Source organism: Triturus cristatus, chromosome 5_2, assembly GCF_964204655.1.
Source record: "Triturus cristatus chromosome 5_2, aTriCri1.1, whole genome shotgun sequence".
NCBI lineage: Eukaryota > Metazoa > Chordata > Amphibia > Caudata > Salamandridae > Triturus > Triturus cristatus.
The window spans coordinates 387487996-387515253 of record NC_140588.1 but is presented as its reverse complement, the minus strand read 5'-3'; the positions used below and the strand labels follow the sequence as shown (position 1 = coordinate 387515253).

At 45.0% G+C, this 27258-nt stretch overlaps 1 protein-coding gene across 2 annotated transcripts in view; it reads right to left on the bottom strand.

Annotated features, from left to right (window-relative positions):
* Positions 1–427: 427 nt before the first annotated feature.
* The window catches only part of BLOC1S5 (biogenesis of lysosomal organelles complex 1 subunit 5), a 222115-nt gene continuing 195284 nt past the window's right edge, over positions 428–27258 (bottom strand). For both annotated transcript variants that reach the window (XM_085607245.1, XM_085607247.1), the window contains one exon: positions 428–1365. In XM_085607245.1, coding sequence (XP_085463371.1) covers positions 1192–1365 — 174 coding nt within the window. In that variant the 3' untranslated portion in view covers positions 428–1191. The remainder of the gene's footprint in view (positions 1366–27258) is intronic.

The window sequence follows — 27258 nt, the reverse complement described above, 5'->3', positions numbered from 1 at the left end:
CACGAAGCGTCTTTCACTTACAACTTGGAATGAACAAAATTCCAAAACCCGGTGCTGGCGAGTGCTTTTTTTAGACCAGGTAGCCGGTGATGACTGATGAGGCTGTCACAAGCTTCAGAGGCTGTCAAACTTACCGAGGAGGATAAGAGAAAGTTGGCGGCGGCTCAGTGTTATTGAAAGAAATCTCAAATATTTATTCCGTCTCCTCCACTAACCTTAATCATATTTCCATCACACTGCCAAAAATGGAGCTTTGACACCAGGACGTAGATTAACACAGACCGCCATTGTTGGCTTTGTACAGTCGCAACACTCGGATAATGCAATGTTTATTTTTCTTCGCAATCTCGCTCTTGGTCGGTGCATAACAGGAAAAAATTATATATACATTTATTCTTTACAACAATGGGCGAAAGTTCAAGTCAAGTTGTTAATGCACTACATTTATTTGAAATAGCTCTGTTAAAAGAAAACACTGCACTTGGATTCAAATTATTTGGCGTAAGCTTTCAAATAAAATAATCACAGTGTTGGTGTATGGGTCTCAATGATCTTATCCTAGTTGACTGGGTCGTTAACTAACGAAGGGTATATTGGGTTTTTCCTCTTAGATTTGTAAAAGGAAGTACCGTCACAGTATGCCCATAGCATTAGAGGAAACATATTCCTGAATGGAACCATGGAAAGTACCTTGCTTATACAAGCAACATGTCCAGTAAATTATTGCCGATTTTAGTGCTCAGGGACACAAAGAATCCCACAGTTGTGCACTCTGTATTTTACCATGCCCAGTCGCCAACGCACAAGCATACGGCGCAGTGGCGTAACATAAGATGATGGGGCCCCCTACAGAGAGTGAAGAGGGACCCTCAGTCTTCTATAGCTCACTGATATACATTGGCCATGGGTTGAAAGGGGACCCCTGAACAACTGGGAACTCCGGTTCAAGCTGCCCCCCTCCCCACTGCCCTGCAGAGACTTGTGTTACGCTCCTGATACTGAGGCACTTAATACAGTGAGGTAAGGGAGCAATTGTTTTCTACTTTGCATTACCCAATGAATGTACTGTATTTAATTATGGCTCTGCGAGTCTAAATTTTGTACACTCAGGGCTAACGTAGCTCCCTCCTGCCTCCCCAGCTTGAGGTTAAGTCGATTTTGCACAGTGTGCACAGATGGTAAAGAAAGGTCCTAGAAGGAAGCAGATTTTGCTAGTTCTTTTTCCATTGCAGTATACTGCTCTCGCAGTCGTTCCATGGCTTTCTTATGTTCTTCGTCCACTGCTGCCTGCCACTTTTCCTGTTCTTTCATGATCTCTTCCCAATGTGCTCTCCGCCTTTCATCACTCGCCTTAAGTGGCTCATTCTGTAAAAGAAAAACATTTTAGAAAAGAAAAAAAAACTAGATGCATGGGTTTCTTGTACAGTGTTGTCTATAGGCAAGAGAAACGGGGGTCTTCAAGAACAATACATGCACAATTCATGAGATATAGCTTTCTGACAGCTGAATGTCCGATTGTTATCAATCAGACTACATAATTATTTTAATATTTCAAATTTTATGTGTGATCATCACTGATGTCATGCATAATGTCTTCAGATTTCAAATGCATTTTGGCCCACTGTAAGAACATAAGGGCAGAGTTGAGGATGTACAGCAACCTTAAATGCACTGGCTCTTCACCTTATATGTACCTTATGTATCTGAATTGAGGGGCTGCTTCTGCTCTGTGATGGAGGGCAGCGACTTACCAGTTCAGGCTGGACTGCCACCACTGGATACCTTCTAGGCAGCTGGCCGTTTGGTGTAAAAGGCTCAGATGAGCACTAAATAAGTAACATATTGTAAAGCTGCAATGCAATATAGGTAAAATCCTGTTTATTGCCTCCTTCACAAACACATTCACAGAAGACTCTTCATGTGTCTTTTGAAATTGTTGTTTACTGAATTTTCATCGCTTTATAATGAGTTTTTTGGACTGTGTTTGCTAAACCAACCTGAAAATTATTAGCAATGTTTTCTTGTCACTTCAGTCCAATAACAGATAGTATCAATTTGAGTGGACGGTCTACCAAGCAGTGACTCCAGTTGCATATGTTATGCAGTCGTGAAAGAGTCAGCCACAAGCTGAACACCAAGGGAACATCTCTTGCAGATTGCATTGACATCATCACTAATTGCAGCAAGGAAATCTTCATCATCATCAAAGATTTCACTGCGCCTCCAGCAACATCCCTCCTTCACAAGACCTTTGCAACAAGCTCTCGGAATTCTTCTGTGACAAACCACCTCCATATACAGCAACTTCACCCCTGAACCTGCGCATTTCACCATCGCAATTCAACTTCCCATCACAGCAGGTGAACAAACCCTGACCTCGTGGTCTGCGCTCACTACTGTTGAAATCGGTAGCACCATGAAGCTCATCGACCAAGGGGCTCCATCTGACCCTTGCTCCACCATGCCTTCACACAAGGACTCTGAATGACCATTGAAGTGCTAACACCCATCCTCAATTCCTCTATCGATTTAGCCACATTCCTGGACACCTGGAAACATGCCACCGCCAAGCCCCTGCTCAAGAAACTATACAATGACCTAGCCATGCTTTCCAACTACAGACCCATCTCCCTCATACCATACCCAGCAAAGACCTTACTAATCAACCCATGCATCATTGACCACCTCAGCAACCATCAGTTCCGTGATGCCCAACCATAGTACAGAAACCGAACTCATCACTGCCACAGACAACATCCACATGATCCTTGATAGAGAAGACACGGAAGCACTTATTCTCCTGGACCTCTCTGCAGCATTTGACATGGTCTCACATCCCATCCTCATCAGGTACCTACTCGAGACTGGCATTGAAGGAACTGCTCTCTGCTGTATCTGATCCTTCCTAATGGATACAACACAAGCTGTCAGCCTGGCACGTTACTCCTCAGAAACCCGCAAAAATATCTTCAGAGTGCCTCAAAGTTCATTGCTCAACGCAATCCTCTTCAACGCATACATGATCCCTTTAGCCAGCGTCATCTATGCATACAAAATCAACAGTCTCTCCTATGCATACGCCACGCTACTCATACTCTTCCTCTCAGACAAGACCCATAACACAAGAAACAAGTTCACCGCATGCATGACTGAAGTCGTTAACTGGATGAAATCCAACAGTTTCAAGCTCAACACCGACAAGACAAAACATGATCTTTGGCAAGAACACCTCACCATGGGACTCCAACATCACACCACACCTCATGCAACTCCACTGGCTCCTGATACACAAACATGCTCAATTCAAATGCCTTACACACACATTCAAGGCACTACACAACTCAGGTCGCACCTACCGGAAAAGTCACATTTTCTTCTATCAACCACCCAGACACTTCCCTTCCGCAGGACTCCTACTCGCTCCAATCCCATGCATACAAAGAACTAGTTCAGGAGGATGGGTGTTTTCTTGCATTGCTTCTGAAGCGTGGAATGGCCTCCCACTCTACATCAGAGGCTCCCCATCTCTTCTTAAATTACGCAAGAAGCTGAAGACCTGGCTTTTCAATTAACCAACCTACCACAGGCACGACTAGGCATACACACCTGTTCAGTGCCAGGATACTCTTGTGGGTGATATTGCACTTTACATATACTCATAACATAAAATTGCAGCCAAGTTGCCAGGGCGGCCCTATTTAACCCCGAGTACTTTTTTATCTTCGTAAAGCCATCTTAGATACCCGTAGTTCGTCTGGACGTTTTACTTTAACTCAGCCTCACCAACGCACTATATTAACTATCTTAAAATGCATTCCTCTGCACTTAAAAGAGACTCATTTATTTTACTAAATATATAAGCACTGTTGAAAGCACATGGATTTTTTCGGCTTTGCAGTTTATCAGATCAGTCCAGACTAGTGTCCATTCATGGCCCACCTTTGGCAGACTGGTTAACAAACACATTATGAAAGATGGAAAAAAATAGCAAAGTTAAACACATCATTTAGCACCTCTCTAATGTTGTAACCTTCTGTGGCCATCAACTACACAGAGATGTGACATGCAGCTCTAGGACTGGCCCAAACCTTCAGAATATCTTTACTAATGAAGATTTAACTTATTAATTTATCCTCAACAGTGGTAAGTCTGACTGATGCCAAGCTGAATGAGGCAACACTCACAATTCAAAGTGTTACCATCAGGTTAATAATCCCTGTCAGACACCATGGCAACTTAGCCATACAGTCCTTGAGTCACAGGTCACGCCCAAAGAGATCTGGATGGCAGTTCAGTGGTACCGTACTGCACACAGTAGGATTTAACTCAAATAATACCACCATTCAATACAAGCTTATTAGTTGTCTTGTACCCACCCACTTACCTCGAATTGAGGCTCTGAAAAGAAAACAAACAGGCATCAAATAAGGGAGGGTGTCCCAGGGGGCCTCTTATTAGTGATAGAGCAGTCAACACACTGCATAGGTACAATAAATACAATAAATACCAGGTGAACCAGGGCGAAACTAAAGTTATCATTTTCGGTAAGCACCCGCAAAAAAACATGTTCACTGGCGGGTCAGGGACCTACAAATAACCACTAGTAGACTAAATATCTCTAATGCAGGTTTATTTAGGGAGTGAGTGTTAATCAGGGCAGCCTCGAAAGCAGGTAAATTCAGAGTCTGGACAACTGGGCCCATAACCTTGCCCTTGGTAGGGAATCTTGATTGTCCAAGTGTCTCAACAGAGATCTGTTAAAAGTTGATCTTTAGAACAATTCTAAAGGACTGTGCAAATGGATATGTATTTTTAAATGACAAAGCATATTGTCTGTTATCTCTCTCTCTTTTCTATGTTTGTGATGTATTGTAATTTGTAGTGCTCTTTAAAAAATTCCTTTTTTAATTCATTTTTGTGATACCTGTATGAAGACTTTTTTAACTGAGCCATTTTTTAATTGTGTCAATCTTTATTGCGATATTTGTGCTTTGCCGAAATAACTTTTAATAAATAATTTTGTGATAAAATATAACTTCCTAAAAATGTATTGGTCTTGTATGTACCTTTTTGATTTGCTTATTACATGGGCTCTAGTTATTGGTTATAAAATCTTCTTGTGGGCTTTCATCACAAGCAGATTTCATGTTTATATATATATATAGCAACCAGGGAAAAATTATTTTTTGACTTGGTATAAGTATCCTATTCCCTTGGTGAAGTAAGAGGGATCCCTCTCTTCATTAGATAGACTTAAAAAATTACACTATAGCGCAAAACAAAGAGACAAATAAAATAAATGTTCGAGTGCTACATGCCAGGAATTTAACGCACAGACCGCCCGCAGCACAGCCAACATGCAGACCAGTTCAGGTGCGTATAAAGTACAATGTGCAATTTATGAGCAGTATAGTCAGATTCAAACAGTAAATCAAATCATAGTACGAGTTATTAAAATTATTTAAAAATAACCCCAACAGATTCTTATTTCAGGTAAAAGCGAGTGCCTCTGCCGACCAGTTAATGCTTAACTAACTCTTAAAGACAGTTAAAACAATCGCTTTAACTAATGTTTAGTGACAGTTAAGTTGGATTGTTTATTCTTTTCACCATGTTGGTTATGCTGGCCACATTGTTTTGTCTTATCTGCCTAATAATCGTAGCTCATTCTTTCTATGCAAGACTACGATTGTTTCAATAAATGTATTGTAAATCTAATTTGTATCTTTCTTGTGTTTATCGTAACACATGCATAAGTAAACAACGAAAGGGCAAGATCTGTTTCCATGATTCTCTTGGGGGGCTGCCAAAATCACTTGCGACCCCGGTAAGGTATGGGGGTTAGGGTAAAGCACTGTGAGCTAGTCAGGAATTGGGCTGACATTCTCTAATGGTGTAGATGAACTCAGTCCCTGCATTCTAAAGTTCTGTTGGCCTAATATGCAGTCCTACCTTTTTAAGGGGAACCATATAACAGAGTGAGGTAGCCTGGAGTGGGGTGGGGTAGTTTGGAAAGGTGAAGATTGGGGAGGGTAGATTGGAGTTGGGTAGATTGGAGTGGGGTAGGTTGACGAGGGGTAGGTTGACGAGGGGTAGGTTGACGTGGTGTAGATTGGGTTCAATTGGAGTGGTGTGGGGTGGATTGGAGTGGGGTAGGTGGTGTGGAGTTGAGGGGTGTAAAGTGGTGTGGTGTCATGGAGTGGCGTAGAGTGGAGGTGTGGAGTCGAGTGGCGTGGCGGGTCATAGAGTGTCTTAGAGTGGAGGGTATATAGTGGAGCGTTGTGTCATAGAATGGAGTGGCGTGGCGTAAAGTGGAAGGGCATAGAGTGGAGTAGAGTGTTGTTGAGTTGTGTGGTGTACAGTGGAGTGGGGTAGTGTGGAGTATGCAAGGTGTGGTCGCGCGCTGCCATCCCAGACAACACATTTTAAATTGAAATGACCATTACATTTGCACCGACAGAGTTTTACTGTGCACAGACGATAATGTCAGGAAAAGTCATCACCTAGAGTACTGATGGGTTTTGATCGTATTCAAATATTTGTTCACACATCACTTCTGAATTACACAAAAAAAATGTGCTTGATTTGTACTTTCCTAATTCTGATATGTTCTGAAACATCAGCACAGTTCATTTTTGTTGTGTGCTAGGACAAATAACATCCAGCACCCTCTCCTCTCACATGGGTACTCAGGAGGATTGTCACATAAGTTCTCTCACTTTGAAGTTAGAGAAAGAAAAGTAAACACCAAACTCCCTCAGAAGACAGTGTCTGACATTTGACCTCCGTCTCTGAATGCGCAGCAGATGTGCCAAGATAAGAACAATATCTTAAGGTCTGTTTACTGTAAGTGAGTACTTAGAAGGATACAGTATATAAGAACAAGATTTAAAGGCCTGTTTACAGAAAGTGAGCAGACAAGAAGTCGTAAATGAACTAGACAGCTGCACTGTCTGGTAGGCTTCCACCTAAAAAGTACTAGTGGCAAGTACACTTATACACCCATGGCATGTGGTGAAATTGCAACTACATTATTTACTTATTCAATGTCTAGGAATTCCAATCTCAAACTATTTAATAAGCTGCATAATTTGCAACTTGGGAAATATGGGGTAGGTAGCAATCACAAATAAAACCAAGAATTCAAATTTTATCGATAGCTGTCTTAATGATGATAATGAAAATGGAAGCCAGAAAACAAATATTTGAGCATTATTTCCTATCCTACTGCTGCTGGCAACAGTTGTGGTTTACCTCCTATCCTCATATGGCGATTTTTGGGTGAAGTAGCTAAACATACAACCAGTATTGCCTTGCATGGAACTATGAGTAATAAGGCAATTGTCAATTGTCTTCCTCAACCAACAAGCGGAAGCTGAGGCACAATATGTAGCAGGAGCTGATCCCACTCTTGTTCTCTGTTCTTCAATGACCTGCACAACAACCCCAACACCTCTTTTCTGCCCAGCTCTATCCCCGCCTCTAATATCTCAGTGGATGTCTTCTGAATCCCTGGATTGATACCCCACTTCCCCTGCCTGCAGCCACAGTGCCTAGTTGAGCTCCATATATTACATCACGGAGAATGTCACAGAGGTCTCAGAGAACGTCTCACTGGTAAAAATTAATTACAGAAAAGAAAAAGGCAGATGAGAGTGATCCGTACAAAGACTAAGAAAGCAAATACAAACCCGTCAGGAAGAACAATGATCTGGCTGACATAGAATGCTAGTAAAGTGGACAAATAACTGTAGTTGTTGCCCCCAAACTCCTCATTCTGACTGACTGTACAGCTTCCAGCATTACTGGGTGGACACTAACACTAAGCATAACAGGAAGTTTAGACCCTAGTAGACAAGTTTAATCCATTTCCTACTGTATAAGAGATGTGAGTTAAGCTTTCAATGCTTTCATGATTCATTTGTGCAGCATTTATGGCAGGGCTTAGCAGGGATGACAATAAACTAAAAGTATAGACAATTTCTAGATCAGGTAAGATTTGCTGCTAGTGTTACAAGGGTCTGCAAGGGTCCCCAAACCCTGGTAATTCTGGAATAGGCGCTGCCACCTCATGTGACGGTGGTTCCTACAAGCAGTCTTGGACCTATTGAAATTCCATGTGTCTACGGCACATGGCCAGGCAAGGTTTAAATATAGACCACATTTGGATCGTTCTCACTGACAAAGCTATCTTACAGTGAATAGTTTAGGCAAGAAAAGACAAAATCAAGATACTAACTTGAAAAACATTTCTATTTATGAGCGAGGTAGACTATGGTATTTTTGAAGTCAGTTTCAAGTACTCAGCAGTCTTAATGAATGTACTTTTTTCATGCTTGATTACAGTTGAAGGCTGTCCTGTACTGTGTTTTCAAGGCTTCTTAGTTTTATTTAGATAATTTTCTATAATTTCACATGTTCATATTGGCTATATAAAATGTGAAAACAAATAAATAAATACATCAACTCTCTGTCCTCATGCTTCCAGAGCGTTGTAAGAATGCCACGAGCCCTGGTGCAAGCAAGGAAAATGGCCCCTTTGACTGCTGTTAGAGTAGTGCAGTACAGCCATTATCAGGGGGTCATTAGGTCCCTTGGGTCTCTGGACCCCGGTGCAACTGCACCTGCGGCACCAAAGGTAGCTATGCCTCTGCATGCTCTCGGTGTAAGATGCAGCATGGTGGAACCAGTGATGGCTCCTCTGAAAATACAGTTATAGCACAGCTGGCCTTTGGGTGCTCTCTGGTAGCAGCTAACGTCTTTGAAGGGAAAGTCATAGACTGAAGTTGAGACATAAATCACGTTTAAGTGTGGGTATGAGAGATGTGGGATAGTAGGCTGCACCCAGCAAATGGCAAGTGTGAAATGTCAGAAGAGCCAGGTAATCTGAATAATTTCCTGCTGCTAAAATGTTTTTCGATTACTTCATGGCAAAGTGGTCATGGACATATTTTGGTTCCATTTTTCTATAAAAAAAAGAAAATGAAAATATTGTTGAAAGAGATTATGTTCAGGCTACTTCTGTGACATCATGCTGTTGGCTCTCAAATTAAAATTTGCGGTCCTGCATGAAACCGTGCTCACTTTTTTCTTTGTTATACTTGTGGTTATAAATCGTTTTAGTCTTTACCACATTCAGAAAAATAAAGTCGCCAAGTTTCCCATTTAAAAGCACTTCACTGTCTTTAGATTCTCAATGCAGCCCACTTACAGCACAGTAGCAGTTTTTTCATTACCGAAGCTAAAATGACAAATTACCATTTAAAAAAAGCCACATGGTGACCTTTTCCTCGTTTTTATATCTGGGACTGAAACGGATGATTTCAAAAGCAGCAGTTTGTGGTTTTTCTTTAAAAATGGCACAGAACTCCAATGGCCTGTGTACACACACCAAATTAATGAACATCTGTAAATCTCAGAAAATATGCAGGATATTCAAGTAAAATGAGAGAAGTTAAAACTAAGGTAATGTAGGAAATGTCTTTTTTCTGCGTGGTCACCTAGATTTTTCAACTTTTTTCTGTACCCTATATTTTTGCTGGCCTTAGAACTCTGTGGGCTGTATCCCTCCTAACCAGTGGTACAGTGTCTGTGCTCCCCTTGAAATATGGCTAATTGCCAAACCTATGCAAGCCTTGTAGCCCAAAAGGCAGGGTGCACGGTATTTAAAAACGGGACAAGTTTAAAATTTACCCTACCTTGTCTATACATTGACAAGTCCCTAAAAGCTATTCTCAATGTGGCAGGCCTGGCTATAGAAAACCAGAGTACAGGTTAAAATATTAATACTAAGATACTCAGTACTTAATTTGTAAAAAGAATAAGTACAAGGGCTCTCTTTAAGAGGCCACTGCAGCTTGCACCAAACACTGCCCCTGCCGTGCTGACAATGATAGTAACAACACAACTCCTAAACATCAAACACCTACAGGTGTGACAATTCGGACTATTACAGGCCTCTAACGTTATAAGAATGACTTGGGCGGCAGGTAAGTCATTTTTAATGTATATTGAATTAATAATTAACTGTTGCTGTTGTCATCTTTAAATTAGCCAGACATCGCCACCTTGTGGCAGACTGTCAAAAGCACAGGTTGTTGACAATTAAGTGCTGGTGCCGAGCACCGGAAAACACTGGCACAAAATAAGCACTGAAGATACCAATACTGTATCTTGGAAATGGGACCAGCTAGCAAATAATTCAACAACTATTTTTTATTAGTTATTACCAATCCAAATCAATGAGGAAGTCAGATTCATAATAAATATTAAGGAAAAGTAACTTTTAGAAAGTTAGATCTTCCTTGACAGAAGTTCATAGAGGATAATTTGCATCGACTTCAGCTTCTCCCAACCGTGATTAGTTTTGAAAAGGTGTGGGATGCATGCAAGGAGCAAAAACAGGCTGGCCTGAATAGGCAGAGATGACTCCTCTGAACTCCACAGAATATGCAGAGTGGGGCACTTTGGGTATCCCTTTTGACACTAGAGTGTTAAATCCGCCTTGAGGGTCAAATACTGCTTGACAGGTCTACCAGGTTCACATATACCCCTTCGAATAGTATGCCAAGACAATTCTTGTGTATCCACTGTTTGGTTGCTTAAGGAACCAGATTTTGACCTACCAAACGTAGGTCTCTGGGTTTGTTGGGAGTTCACTACCTGCTCTAAACTGGGTTTTAGTGTTAGATGTGCGAGGGCGCTAGGATTAACATAGTACGCACCCCCACAAACACCACCAGCCCTCAGTAAGCCAAGTTTAGTGTGGCGAAGGTTTTCACCATCTTGAAAATGCCCAGACACATTACATGTTGGACCTGTTTGCAGTAAGGCAAAAATAAACTACTGAAATAGTTGGTAGGGTTGACCCCAAGAACTTTTACCCCACTGGTTAGAGATGGAAAAAGAGCTCCTCCACCTACCAGCTCACACCAGGCATACATGTGGAATCTCCAGACACACACTTCAGAACATTTTCTGCACCACGAAAAGAGGTAGAAACTGCTGTCTGTGACCTGAGAGGAACGCTGAAGGACTGGACTTGCTCTTTCTTGTAGCCAGGACAAAGAGGACTCTAAAGGTTCAGTTGGCTGACGTCCTGTGTGGCTAGAGGGAGACAACAAGCCGCAAGTAGCCTTTTCCTGGAAATACCCAGGTGACCAGTTGCAACTGCACCTGGACTGGACCCGTCAGTTGGCCTCTGCCTGACACCTTGTGAGTCTCGAAGTGCCTCCCCTGTGGGGCTTTAGAAGTGTACTCCTGTGGTGGTTTGGGACTAAAAAGATTAAGTCGGAAGGTAAACTCTTTGACTGAGGTGAACCTGGTTGGTGTATTCGGCCCGCACTCTGTTGTCACTTTCAAATTGCGCCTAGGTCCTGATCTACAGTGACCATAGACTATCATTGGCAAGTGCTGTTGGCGCTATTTTTGCTTAAAACTTCAAAAAAGCAAAACTTTTGTTCCCCTTTCTGCATTTTTCTCATTTTGTTTATTAAAATGTACTCTATTTTTCTAATTTGGTTTGTAAGTCTTATTGTTTTGCATTTTGACTTTATCACTGCTTTGGTACTGCATAAATACCTTACAAATGGTTAAGCCATTCTACTCTGTGCCACAGCTACCATGGGGTTGAGTTCAGGCTAATTTAGTGACTAAGGGTTTTAAAGGTTGTGATTAGTCATTGGAGTGGACATCACCCACCCTAAATAATAATCCAATTTCTTTCAAGTTAAGAATATTAAAACAGACTAGGTTTTTTGGGGCAATATGAAATAAATGCAGAGGTACTTATGAAAGAGTTAACCCCTTCCATGCTTATGACGAGCCCAGCTCGTCATGAGTCACAGTGGAGCTGTGCTGATGACGAGCTGGGCTCGTCACTACAGGGCCGTCCGCCCACGTGCGATTGATTGCCCGCCTGTGCGGGCAAATTAATCAGTGGGCGGAGTTGTGACGAGCCCAGCTCGTCATGAGCACAGCTCCACTGACGAGCAACGCCCCCCCCCCCCACGCTGTGGGGGAATTCCCCCGCGGCGAAGGGGTTAAGTGGGACAAGAAATAAATAGATTAGGAATGCGAGTGCTAGGGCCATACAATAAACAATGTGTATTTGCGCCTGTGTAACAGTTGGTTTGTGCACTTCCGTTTGCATATGTGTAGCCCTGTTGCTGTGATTTTTATGCCCAATAATCAGCTTGTGAGCACACCCTCTGCTGTGATTAGCACAGGTGCTCAAATTGGATCTTGTACATTATTTCAGCTTTGAAGCACATAGAAGCATACATTGCACTAAACACATTTAATCCTAAGCATTGCCAAGACATTGGAGTATCATGGGATGGGGACACGGACCTGCTCAGGATCTGGCTGTGCTGCTGAGACATCAATCAACTTCCAGAACTCCCCTATCAGTCCGCAGACCATCAAGTCCTAGATGTCTACTTGACTCAGAAAGTCCCTCAGGCTGCACTCATTCAGCCACATCCTGCTGTAAAGAAGGTCTTCAGCTTGTTATTACAGACAGTTCTCCTGGTCTCTTAGCTTAGATTAACTCCGCCAAACCTCAAAAACCCTCACTTAGCCCTAATAGACACTCTGCTGATCCATAAAAACAAGATACTTCAAGACAGACAATCCTCTTCCAGTCTTAAAACAGCCTGAGTGGCCGTCAGATAGTCAGATTCACTCTGCCACCGATCAGAGTCGTTAGCGTCTTCTATTGAGCCTTTCTTTTTCCACTGTCATCATTACACTGTCCTCAGCCAACAAAAGGATATCTTTAGCCGGCTTTCAGGGGGGGCCAAGAGACAATTAGCTAGTCCTGTTAGACTGTTACCTGATTGCCTTAATCTGTGGTTCAAACCTCCTGCTGATACTTCTGGCTGTTATTTTTTAAAACCATTGAACGTGAGAAACTATCTCTTCTGTTGGCATCAGTCAAGTTGGGCTCCCCTTCGACACCACATTCCCCGCGTCCTGGAACGAGGAATGGCAGCAGTGCTACCTGTATTTGGTGATCTACTTAATAGCTTCTTTAGGGTGGGCCAGGTTCCACAGAGCTGCAAACACACTACAGTGGTCCCATTTCTTAAAAAGCCTGTCTTTGATCCAACCAAGCCTGAAAACTATAGGCCTATTTCATTGCTTCGTTTTTTTCCAAGGGCGAAGAGAAATATGCAAATCAGCAGCTCTCGACCTTTATTGAGGGGTAGGAGTTTCCTCACAGGACTCGGTCAGGCTTCTGCCCCTTTCATGGTACAGAGTCTGCCTTCCTCCTGGTCCCTGAGTCCTTACACTAAATTGTTGACAACTGCGACACTACAGCTCTGCTGATGCTGGACCACAGCACAGCCTTCGACACCGTATCCCACAAACTCATACTTGAATGGTTGTGGAGCTACGGTGTTGGTTACAGGGCTTTGCAGTGGTTTGCTTCTTTTTTGCAGAACTGAACATTTCAGGTGGCACAAAATCCTATTCAATCAGGTTTTCCCGCTGCAGCAGGGGCAGCCTTATTGCTCTTCCTTGAGCCCTACTTTATTCAATCTGTATATGCGCCCCCTGGCTGATATTGTTGAGCATTACGGTTTTAACATTGTATTGTACACCAATGATACGCAGCTGATTATCACCCTGTCACAGAATGGAGTTAATGAGGCTACTCTGCTAAGGACTTGTATGTCAGACGTCACCTAGTAGATGGAGCTCAATTGTCTCAAGCTAAATGTTGGAAAAACAGAGGTTCTCGTCTTAGGCAAGCAGTCCTCGATCCGGTATTCTGCCTGGTGGCCAAACTCGCTTGGATCGTTACCTGTCCAAAGCCTAATGTCAAGAACCTAGGCATTTTGTTTGATGCTAAGTTCACTTATAACAGCCAGATCACAGCTTTAGCAGGCAAGTGTTTTGGGATCTTAAAAACCCTTAAAAAGATCCTTGGTCTTATCCCCCCGAATCTACCAGGAAGACAGTAGTCCAGGCTTTGGTTGGGTCCACAAGCAAAAAGAACAAATGATGGACGGAATGCTGAACAATGCAAATATTCACCCCAGTCGCAAGGGTCTGGGTTTAGTCCAACGTTCTTTTTTGCTCACCACGCCACCCCAGTTTGGACCCAGCCATATGCAAATCAGTCTTGGCCATACTCCTCATGGGAACAGTCTAGCCTGAACTGCAGGCCAGGTCCTCCCTGGAATGGAAACAAGCATCCTGGGACAGGTTTCAGGGTATTACACCTCATCAGACAGGCAAGCTTGAATCTAGTGGCACAGTGAGCACGGGACCCACGTTTGGGCATACCCTTCCCCCTTTGGGCGACAAAAACAAAAAGAACAAATGATGGACGGAATGTGGAAGAATGCAAACATTCACCCCCAGTCACCAGGATTTGGCCCTAATCCATTGTTCTTTGGCTCACCTCGCCACCCTAGTTTGGACCCAGCCATATGCAAATCAGTCTTGACCCTGCATCTCATGGGAACAGTCCAGGTCGAACTGTCAAGCCAGGTAGTCCCTGGACCGGAAACAAACATCCTGGGACCAATTTTGGGGCGTTACGATATTAAAACGATGGATTTAGGCTTCATATCTCCGCACTGCTGTGAATATTTGACATTGTTCAACATTCTGTCCATCAATTGTTCTTTTTGCATTTGTCACCCCAAGTGGAACGGGTATGCCCAGACGTGGGTCCCGTGCTCTCCATGCCACTGGAGTCAAACTAGCCTGGCTCATGAGGGGTGATACCCCCGAAACCGGTCCTAGGATGCTTGCTTCCAGTCCAGGGAGGACTTGGCTGGGCAGCTGGGGCTGGACTGTTCCCATGGGGAGCAGGGTCAAGAGTGATTTGCATATGGCTGGGTTTTAACTGAAATGTGGAGCAAAAAACTATGGATTTAGGCCCAGATCTCTGTACTGGGGGGATGTTTGACATTTTTCAACATTCTGTCCATCAATTGTTCTTTTTGCATTTGGTTACGTCCAGGCGGGACTACTGCAAAGTCCTGCACCTGGAAGTCTCAAAGTCTCGGCTGATGAAACTTAAGCGTGTGCAGAATGCGGCAGCCCGTCTGCTGGTGAATCTTCCTAGATGGGCTTCATTGTACTTTACACTCTCAAAAATGCATTGCAACCCCTGAAGAAAAGGCTCTCCTTTAAGGCCTTGTGCTATTGCTATAGGGTTTTTACGAACAAGGGCCCTCGTTACTTGCACCCATTTTCAAGAACTATTCTCCCACAAGCAACTTAATGTCTGCAGGGGCCTTTTGGCTTGCATCCCCACTGAAAAGAGAGTCTGCACTGGAAAATGCTCTTTTGATTTTTTAGTAGCCAAGCTGTGGAACTCTCTTCCTCCTCAAATCAGGCTGGAAAAAACTGTTCCGCAAAAATAAAAAACAAGGCTGTGTTCTCTTGTCAACATGCTGTATCGTTTATGACTCTTGGTGAGTGAGACCCTAGCGCTACAAATTACTTTATTTTTTATTATTTTTAAGAAACATTAAGCGTGTCCTTGCAGACAATAAATTCCACCATCACAGCCACAGAACCCCATCAACATCCTCTAACAGTTTTTAGAGACTAACGCCAAGACCTCAAAGGCACATCATCCAGCCCAAAGACCCTTTCGGCTGACCCTGTGATATCATCAGAGCACCCCTGCTGGCCTTCAGTCTCTCATTTTGAGTCCAAGATTCTTGGGCCCCTACCCTCCTTTGTGCCCCAAGATTGAATCCTTTAGACACCGTTGACTAGCCCCAGAGCCTTTTTACCTGCCCTGCAAGCAAACACAACTTCCTGCCAGCCTGCCTTCCATACTCAAGCCACTGAGTCCCAGGAGTTTACTGTGCAACAGCAAGGCACTTAACTTATCTGCTGCTCCTAGGGTACCACCCTTGCTTCAAGGTAAAGCTAGTTACAGCAACCTTTTTCACACATATATCAGTACATACTATAAAGGGGTATACACACACACACCACATCATTTTCCTTGGTTATTTTTCTACAGTCTTTGACAGTGATTTGACTTCTGAGCAGCACTGAGTGTAGACGGCAGGCCACAGGTGAAACTTCTTGAAAGACAGTACAGCTGCTTCATGTGATGTTGCAGAGAACCTTTTATATGTTCAGGTCACATGGTCAGATGCACAAAAATATTTCAGTTGGTTTATTATTTGATTATTATTATTATGCTATGTCCAAAAGCAGTAAATATCCTCAGGTCACAAGGTGAAAGGCAGAAAAATATTTCAATCAGATATGGTTTGGCATATGTTTGAATCCTTGCAAGTCTACTTAAAATGTCATTATTTGCGTGTTCATGTTATTATGTGCCCAGAACCAGTTTTTGTGTGTGTTACATGAAGGGTCGTATTAACGTAATTTTACTCATAACAGAGATTGAACACACGTGCAGGCCTTACTTACCCTAAATACTCCGCTCTCTTTTATAACTGTATTTTTTTTGGTAGCAGCCAAACAGCAATCACACTTTACTATAGAACGGATGATTCTGCCGCGTGTAATACGTTTTTTCGGCCAGAAGAACTTCATGAAACCCATAACTCCCGCCGAAAACGAAATATCATATACATCTTTAAAACAAGATAATGCGGTGACCATAAAATCTTAGTTAACACTAGCTTTGCTGCACATGCATACCCAACCATTTTACCCCATCGCCCCTCTACACTCCCAAATAATTGCGCCAGTCCATATTTATCGGTCATCTAATACCCCCTACAGTCATTTTGTGACAGTACACTGCTAGAAAACGTCTTCCAGATTTCCTAACTTTTCATTCATTCTTTTGAACCTGTGTCAGTCTTACCTCCTCCGCTGTGGACCATTCAGTGAAATCCCTCAGCTCAGGCAATTATGAAAGGGGTTTACTTAGCATCCATTTAATGACAATTATAAGTCCTACCAGAACCATAATCAAGCGTGTTGCTTTCCTGGTTATTTTATTCTTACTTTTGGGTGTATTTAGTCACAAAGAACAAGTTACTTACCTCCAGTAATGCAATATCTGGTAGAGAGTATTTAGCAGCAGATTCTTTACCTTAGAAATATCCCCAGGCATCAGACTGGATCCGGAAAACTTTTGTGAGCAGTAGGTGGCGTCATTCGGCTCCATGTGGAATCGCTTGTGCTGTAAACAGTGGCGGTGCGTCCATTGGGGGCGTTGGGGCGTTGCCCCCCCACCCCCGCCCGCGCCCGCACCGTAAACTCTTAGTTTATTTAAATTGAGTTCAGCTGCAGCGGCTCCGAGGGAGAACTGACAATTATGACTGTCAGTCAGCATGACGTCGGACCGCCCACCCCCTTCAGAGTCTGAAGGGGGTAGGCGGTCTGGCGTCATGTTGACTGACAGTCATGATTGTCAGGGGCAGGCAGCAGCACAAGCACAAGTGCGCATGAGTGGGGATGGTAGGCAATTTTTGCACCGTGCCCAGTCATGCGCACTGGTGCCTGCTCAGGCTGGCGCATGCCCATTAGGAGAGCGAACCTCGGTCTCCTAATGGGCAGGCGGGCAAAGCGTAACACTGCCCTGGCCTGCTCTAAGCCAATCCTGGTGCTGCTACAGCGCCAGGATTGGCTGAGAGGGGTTTGCTAGTACTTCCCAGCAGTGATGCGGCTGTTCCACTGTTGGCGCCAGAACGGACCAGAGGCCGGCGGCGCGGACCTGGTCAGGTAGGAATCGGATTGATTTTATTTTAAAACTCCCTCCCCCGGCCCCCTCCCTCGCGCGACACCCCCTCTTCTCCCCTCACGAGCCGCGACTGGCAAGGGGCTTGTAAATTTGCCCCAAAATATGCAATTTCGATGCGATTACACATCATATGAGCATGACTATCACTTGTGGTATTATTGCACGAGCCCTTTGTTTGAGTCGGGTTTTACTGTGTGCTAGCATTTTACACGAAGCCAGGCTATGATGTTCTAGTTGACCTTGGTTTATGTGAATACCTATGTGTGTTTGAGCTCTACCCGCCCTTTTGTGGCCCCGATTAGATTGGAGGTGCTGTGCTTGCTTCAACACCCCAACGCAAATATATTTTGGTCCGGAAAGTTGAGCAATGCTGCCTTGTACACTGATTTGCACCGGTGAACGAGAGAGATGCTTTAGGTTTCGACCTTTGTGTTGCTGGTGATAGTGTAAGGTCACTTTCCTAGTCAGTATGCAGTTTATTGGGTTACGCGTTCGCCGCACACGTCTGTGTACAACTTCTGAGAGTTACAGATTAGCATAAAATGTCATCGAGTTAAGGCAGCTGCTGCACAGATGAGGATATATATGCATGAAGGAGCACGTTCTATCTAAATCCTAGACTCGTCCTGGCGGAGCGGAGCAGTCGCGCGCTCTTCCGCTAGTTAGACAGCAATGCCCATTGTTTGAAAGTCGGGTACATAATGGCATTTATTTACATGCGCAGCCATAAAGATAAGCCCCAGCTATCCTCCCAGCCCCGAATCCTGAACCTCGTCACCCCGGCATTTACAGGAAGGCTCCTCGGCTCAGGTAGTAAGGAGATTGTTAAGGGAAATAACTTGTGTTTTACCCAATATTGCACGCAACAATAAACTTTATTGAAATTGAGATGGGGAAAGAGGCTGCGTTCAAAGCACACATTTCTGCTTGGCATAGTTTATAATCGTGGGGGTTTCACCAAGTTAGTGTTCCTTTTATCTGCACTGGATATGAAAAATGTCCTGTGCGCCATGTGGCTTTTTAACTGTAATTATGGCGGCCGCACCTTTCGCAACGCTTGATGGAAAATGTCCTGTGCGCGATGTTTTACTTTAGTGCTAGTATCACACGCGCTTTATTTGTTAATATGGCGGTTGTGCAAGGGGGAGTGAGTTGCTGGCTACTCTACTTTCTATTACCTTCTGTGTGGGGCCAAAGCTTGACTTCCTGATCACAATGGCTTTGCTTTTCCTTTGTCACTTTATTTTGCACTTTTTACAAAGAGAGGAACAGAGAGAGATGGAGCTAAGCAGAGGCAGAATGAGAGAGTGTGGCAGAAAGAGAGAGGGGCATAACGGGTATGTTGAGCTAGAGAGAGAAAAAGAGGGACATAGGAAGTAAGACAGATATAGGTATGAGCATACGTACACAGTTATCTCTACTATAATCAGACACTGAAACAGACCATTGAATGTTGGAATGTAAAATCTTGTCCCGCTTTGGGGTAACTTAAAATTTTGTCTGCAACAGGAATTTTTAAATATGAGAGAATGTTAATTTGCTTTGGCAAGTCATGCATTGTAGACTGCACTAAACACACATGAAATGACACATGGGAGGCCAGCTTTGGCAGTGAATTGGATCTGGAATTTCGGAGTTTGAATTGCATGGTCAATATTTGTGTGTCACTTTCATAGTTATTTAGACTGTGTTTCTGTTTTATACTGTTTCTGCCTACATATTGAGCCACAGTTTTGGTTGATTTTGATTGCAGTGGCTCAGTTTATTTGGTGATTCACAATTCCAATCATGGGTAAAACATGGCTTGTTGAACATAGATGAGATGTACTTGAAAATAATTGTTGGATTGCAGTTCAGGTTTTCAATTTGACAAATCTTTTTACTTCTTACCACCGAAATATGAGTGTCTTCCTGGTCGAGGACCACACTGATTTTTCTCTTATCTGTCTTGTATCAAGACCCTGCTGGACTATGGGGTGAAAGAAAGCTTGAATAAGCAGCTACCTATGTTATTTAACATCTCTTTATTAATGTAATAACTGCACTTTCACAATTGCTTTATTAACCTTCCTGCTTTCTCAAATTTGCTTGAAAATGCACCATTTGTCCACTCGTTTTTCAAAATTTTCTCGGGGGTGAAATTCCCCCGAACCCCCCTTAGGTTGTTCGGGCTCGCACGCTCCGCTCGCTCGCTGCGGTGCAGTATGCCAATAATTTTACGCCTCACCACTTTCAAATGTCACCAGCCGCCACTGGCTGTAAATGACGTTTGTGGTGCCTAGATAGGTGCCACCCAGGTGCGCTGACGTCAATTATTTTTCACAACTTTCCACATTAGAAGCAGAGAGCCACGCAGTACACTGACAACTGATGAGGAAAACAAGGGCCATAAAAGGGGAAAGCCCTGTCCCTAGAAATTCATTTGCAGAGCAGGAAGGATGGGTGGGTCGGTAAGGAATCTACGGCTAGAAATTGTCTCTACCTGAAAAGGCATTACCGAAGGTAAGTAACTTGTTCTTCTGACAGAGACTTCTGGCCGCATAGTTCTTATCTTAGAATAGATAAAACAACATTTCCCCAGAGTTGGGTCAGGGAACTAAACGGGCAAAGTGCCCATCCCTACTGATCTGACTGTGCAGACAGTAGTGTTTGGTGAATGTGTGCAGGGAAGCCCACGGTGTTGCCTGGCAGATGTCCAGGACCTGGACTCTGCGAGCTAATGGAGTGGTTGCAGCTTTAGCTCTGATGGAATAAGCACACAAACCCTAAGGAGATTGCTTCTTAGCCAATGCATAGCAGATTTTGATGCAGGGTACAATCCATTGCTAGATGGTCCTCTTCAGCACCGCCCGTCCTTTCTTTGCTCTGGCATACCCCTCGAAGAGTTGGTCGCCCACCTGGAACTCTTTGGTGCAAGGTCGAACGACAACTCTCTTTTTGGTTCCAGACAGAGAAGTCGCTTCTCTTCCTTGGAGGGACGAGGCAGGGCGTAAAAAGCAGGCAGAGTGATGGTTTGGCCTACGTGAAATGGAATGACAACTTTCGGAAGAAAGGAAGCTCTCCTATGAAGCACCAATTCGTTTTGGTAGATGTTAAGATAAGGAAGCTTGGATGATTAGGCCTGAAGCTCACTTCTCCTCCAGGCAACATTAATGCCACGAGAAAGGACGTCTTGATGGTAAGGAGCCTGAGTGGACAATTGTGCAGAGGCTCCTTACCATCAAGACGTCCTAAGGGAGCGCATATAAGGAAAGTGAGGATGAGATTGAAGTCCTACTGGGGCATAAGGAAAGGAGTGGGTGAAAACATACGTTGCAAACCTTCCAAAAACCTTTGTACAATAGGGGATTAGAAAAAGGAAGGTTGGTCAAGCAACCAAAGAGAAGCAGAGACTACAGAAAGGTATACATTCACAGTGCCCAGAGCAGAGACCTGCTGGGTAAGGGAAAGAAGGAACAGGAGAACCTGAGAACCTGAGAAAGGGGGGCAGAAAGGGTATCAGTGTTTCTTTCTGTACACTATGCCACAAATTCTGCCCAACTGCAGGCATAAACCGTCTTGGAATAGGGATGCCTGGCTGCCTAGATACTGTTAAAGACTTCAGGTGGAAGGCTGAAAGCTGTTGACTGTCACCGCTCACTCTCCATGCAAGAAGGCAGAGCAGTGAGAGGTTCGAGTGGAGAACCCTCCCCTGCTGCTGCAACAGAAGATCCTTCCAAAGGGACAGTCTGATTGGATTACCAGTAACCATGCTCAACAGCTCGTTATACCAGAGTCTCCGTGTCCAATCCAGCCCCACAGGAATGATTTGGGCTCGGTCGTTCCTGATTTTCTTGATAACTCTCAGCAGGAGTGGCATGGGTGGAAAAGCACACAGGAGGCCTGAGCTCCACTTGAGACGAAAAGCATCTCTGAGCGAGAGCCTCCTTGGAAACTCCAGGGCGCAAAACTGTGACATTCCACACTCTCATCGGTCGTGAACAGATCTAACTAAGGCTCTCCCCACTGCTGAAAGGCATTGAACAACCCCCAGATGGAAACACCATTCGTAATCCACCAAGTATCTTTGGCTTAGTTTGTCCACTCTGGTGTTCAGAGAACCCATCAGATGTTGAACCACCAGGGATATGCCATGCTGTTCCAGTCATGTCTAGAGACACAGGACCTCTTGACAAAGGGTCCACAACCCCACCCTGCCCTACTTTTTACAGTACCACACGGCAGTGGTGTGGTCTGTCAGAACACTTGCACTAGCATTCCATGTATGGAGTGTAGAGAGGCTTTCAATGCCAATCATCAGATTGCTCGGAGCTTCAACAGGTGGATGTGGAGTCCAGATTCCGCCAGAGACCAGAGTCCTCCAATATCCACCTCTCCCAGATGGCTGCCCATGCCAGGAGTGGCGCATCTATCACTACTGGCAGATCTGGCTGGGGAATAGAGAAGGGTCTGCTGCTGGCCTAATCGTGGCTCGTAAGCCACCACTGCAGGTCATTTGAAGTTCCCTCTGAGATCTGGACCAATGTCGGAGAGATTTCCCTGATGCTGCACCCACTGGAACTTCAGGTTCAGGTGCCAGTGGCCATGTTTCACAAGCCAAATACAGGAGGCCATGAGGCCCAGCAGCCTCAGTCTCATTCTCACCTAAATCAGGGATAGAGGACATCATTCATATCATATCCCGAATATCCTGGACTTGCTGTTCGGGAGGAGAGGCCTGAAACTGCATAGTGTCCAGAACAGCTCAGATGAAAGGGAGCAGCTGAGAGGGAGTCAGGAGTCACTTTGACATGTTGACGGTTGCAGAACCGGGGCCGGAGTGTGGAGCTGCACTGTGGTTTACACCAGACCCGTGTTGGAGACATATATTGGCGGAAACTGACCGCGAGTCTACGAGAGGTGGAGAGACTGCCTAAAGCACCGTGATCGGTGCTGGCGTGTATTACGCATTGCATTAATTCAGCATTACGAACTACCTGATTGTTGTATGACGCATTGCATTAATTCTGCATTACGAACTACCTGATTGTTGTATGACGCATTGCATTATTTCTGCATAACGATCTGCCGGATTGTTGCATTACGCATTGTATTAGTTTGCATAACGAACTGCCTGATTGTTGCATTACGCATTGCATTATTTTGGCATTACGAATTGCTTGATTGTTGCATAACGAACTGCATTATTTTTACATTGCAAAGTGCCTGATTCTTGCATTATGAACTGCACAGCATTGCATTAGGACTGCATTGGATCATTTAGAATTGCTCATTAATACCGCCAGAGCCTACAAGGGCTGGCTGGCCTAATAACCAGCCAGGAGAAATATTACAGATATGTATATGTTGGATTTTTATTGTGTGGTCTCATCGTATATCTTTTTATATCAACTTATACTTGTTTTTATATGAAACTCGTGTGAAGTCCTTTTGTGGCGTCACCATTGGGTCACTAAGAGCGTGGTTGCAAATACTTCACACATTTGCCTTGAAGATAAGCCTGGCTGCTCGTGCCAAGCTACCAAGGGGGTGAGCAGGGGCTATCTGAGAAGGTGTCCTTCCTTTCCCTGACATGGAAGCGTGGGTCCCAACTTGGCCTAAGGTAGTTACCTCAGCCGACTAGGGAATCCCGGTTCCAACAGTCACTATTCATTCTCCAGGGTCCAGGGCAGACAGGACCTGAGCAAGAGTGAGCATCTTCAATTTCTCCTTCTTGAGAAAGAAAATGAGAGAGCACAGGTCTAGGATAGGACCCTCTGTCCTTCTTGGGCACCAGAAATTATCAGGAATAGCAACCCGACCTACTTTTGGCATTGGTACTCTCTGTATGACTCCTTTCGCCAAAAGAGCCGTGACTGCCTGGTAGAGAAGAGATAGGTGGTCCTCCATCAGCCTGTCCTAAGTAGGTGGCATGGGAGGGTAGTCTCAAAGGAGAGGGAGTAGCTGCTCTAGACAATCTACAAACCCACCTTTCCGATGTTATGGACTACCAGTGGGGCAGGTGATGCCAAATCCTGCCACTACACAGTGCCCATGATGGTAAACGGGCCTGCTAGGAGGGTTTGGAGGCTGCGGCTGCAGGGAAGTTGGAGGACTGACCCAACCACTGACCATCCAACCCACAGGGCTGTTAGGATACACAGCCATGCAGAGACTTGAAAGCTTGGGTGTTAAGTGGCTGAGTGGGTAAAGACCCGGTTGTACACCTCTACTGTGGCCACAAAAGGAGCAAAAGGCAGAATGAGGGGGACAAGGGGCCATAGATAGGCTCAAGGGCCTGACAGTAGCTCTGCTGTTCTTAAAGCGCTCCAACGCAGAATCCACCCTGTCGCCGAAGAAACGGCATGTCCGTGAGTGAGGACTGTACATCCCCGAAAAGACAGTCGTCCTCAACCAGGCATAGCATTGCAGGGCCACTTTCATCGAAACCGCTCTACTTAGTGAGTAGGTGGTGTCTAGTCCACACCGGATGGTGAACTTAGCTGCATCCCTTGCATCTGAACCAGCCCGGGCCTCCTCCGGGATCGTTGGCAGCACCTGTGCAACAACATCCCACAGGGTGTGGGAATAGTGCCCCAAAAGGCACCCGGTGTTCACAGACTGCAGGGCCAGGTTGGCAGAAGAAAACCTCTTCTTCCCAAGATTTTTCAGCATTCCCTGTCTGGGGGTGCATTAGGGAATGCTCCAGGATTTACCTGGGACGTGGAGGCTTGGACACCAAGCTCTCCGGGGTAGGGTGAGGAAACTTGGGTCGCCTGGAGCAGGGCAGTGGTGACAGGAAATCGTCCTAATCACAGGAGCCCCTGCGTTGGGCTTCGACCAAGTCCCAAGCAGGAAATCAGTAAGTGCCTCATTAAAAGGGAGAAGCGGTTCCGATGGGGACAATCCTGGCTGAAGCACTTCCGCCAACATATTAGTCTTGACTGCCATAGAGGGCAAGCTGAGGTCCAGGACCTCAGTTGCCCTCCGCACCACCATTGCGAAGAAAGCTCACTCCTCCATAGCCATGGTAAAGGTAGGAGTATCCAGTCCACTGACTTTAGCCAGATTACCACACCAGTCCATCTTTTCTAGATCAAGCTGGTATTCCTCAGGGCCCAGCAACGCCTCACATTCCCCACAGAGTCCCAGCCCATAAGAATAGGGCTCAGGCTTCAGCCTGGAAGGCATGGCTCCATTCGGCGCCGGCGTCAGGTGAAGCCCCTTCAGATCTGTGTTGGAGTCAGGCTGAGGATTGGGATGGTGCTGCTGGTGGGTGCTGGGAGAGTCAGCCTCGGGATTGGCATCAGGGAAGGTCGAGGTGTCGATAAACCTGTGGAGCCGTGGGTATGGATCCAGCGGGGGCATCTCCAAACCCGAAGGCATGCCGGAGGGAACAGGGGCACTCAGGCTCCTGGAAAGTCAGGGGGGTTTGTGGGGGCACGGAGCTGACCCAGGCACTGGCTCAACAGCAGAGCCAGGCCTCCAGTGGAGATGCTCACTCGTCTTGTAGGCCGACGGACGAGGTGAAGTCGAAGCACGCTTCGACTACATTTTCTTCTTGTGGGACCTCAACTTACCCGAATGGCTCAACCACTTACAAACCTCAGGCTCGGTGACCGCTCACGGGACCTCGATCGTCGCAGTATTGCACGTCAAGCCGCCATAAGCTTGAGGGATAGCTCTCTGAAGGCCTTCGGTGCATAGTGCGTCAGTGGGGGCAGGCCTACGGGTCGTGGTGCCGCTCAAGGCACCAGAGGCAAATAAGGTGCGCGACCATCACAAACATCTGTCATTGACAGGCGTCGAAGGGCTTGAAGCCGGCTTCTTCACCATAAGGTAAAGCTTAACGAAGACTTCAACAAAACGTCAAAAAAACCTAGTCAAAAAGTGACTAACAGGTAGTGTTGTGTTTCGATTTAGATACCCGTACATAGGTTTCCCTGAATCATGTCCTTATATAGGCACAATTTGCATTGCCCTTATTTAGGCATAGAATCCCAGTCCTTATTTAGGCATTTGCCATGCTATCCATAAAGTGCCATGGGTAAACACTTTGCGCTATAAATTTTTAATAGAGCAGGAAGCGGTTTACACCCTATGCGTTTTGCAAAGCCCAGCAATGCGCCAGTAGCTCTGGCTAGAATGTTCTTTTTCTGAGCGCGTTGTATAACCCAAGATGATCTGTCGTCAAATGCGATCCCCAAATAAGGGAAGGACTGAACTTTGGTTAATTCCTGCCCATTACAGAAGAATTTCACCCTTTTTGCTCTCCCCGAGCCAATCGACATAGAGTGGGATTTTTTAAAATTAATTAATAAGTCTAAAGAGACCATAAAATCATAAAAACCATTTAAAAGAGCTTGTAATCCTCTCGCGGTTCTGGCCAATAAAACTGTGTCATCCGCGTATAGCAATGCGGGGATCATTTTGGAGCCGGCTTTCGGAATGTCTTTACTAATTGCAGTTAAAACCGGACCCAAGTTGTTGATGTAAAGCGAGAAAAGTAGGGGTGCAAGAATACACCCCTGTCTTACTCCACGCTTTACCTGCCAGGCATCAGTTTGACTTCCGTCTTCGCTGTAACGAACAACTGAAGGTGTCCTCGTGGATAACAGCCAGGAAAGAAATCAGAACTGTGTCAAGCCCCAGAGTGGCTAGTAAGGCCCATAGTTTTTGTCGATTAACAAGGTCGAAAGCGGTGGACAAATCCATAAAGGCTAGATGGAGGTCCCCCTGCTTATCGACCGTGTACTTTCCTATGATCAGATGCAAGTTAAGGCATTGGCCAACAGTTCACCTTCCTTGTCTGAACCCATATTGTAGGTCAGAAATTATAGATTGCTCCTCCAACCACAGTGTTAAACGGGCAAGGACAACTTTACCCATGACTTTCACGGCGGAGTCCATGAGAGAAATAGGCCGGTAGCAAGCCGGGTCTTCTCTTGAACCCTTTTTAAAAAGAGGGACAATAACAGCTTTGCCCCATGATCTTGGAGCTCCGGCCTCAGAGGCAGCGTTAAAGACGCGAGTTAAAACTTTCGCCCAAAACCCTGAGTCAGCCTTATAAAGGTCCGCAGGCACTCCGTCCGGTCCTGGGGCTTTGCCTAATGCCATTGCCTCGATGGCCTCTAGGACTTCCTCCTCCTTAAAAAGGATTCTTGAGGCTAATGTGTGGTCTGCGTAATTTACTGGGTTAACATCCTGTGTCTCCGAATATAGGCCACTAAAATGGGCCACCCATTTATCAGGCGGGATGAAACATTCTTTAATAGTGTTCTCCTGCTCATTAAAAAGGGGGCTATTTATCACCTTCCAAAACTGGTTGCTATTTTTCTGAGTGCTTGCATCTGATAAATCGTCCCATGCCTTGTTTTTTAGCTCACTTTTCCTGGCCTTAATCGCTTTTTTATAGTTTCTTCTAGCCTCAGTTAACTTACTTGGGTTATTGCCAGGTTCTTTAAGAGCCGATAAAAGGGCAGAGTGAGCACTAGCGCAGGCCTGGTCAAACCAGTTTTTAAATTTCTTGGGCTTTGGTTTCCCATGAGTGGTGAGGTTCCCCGTTACATGCTTAG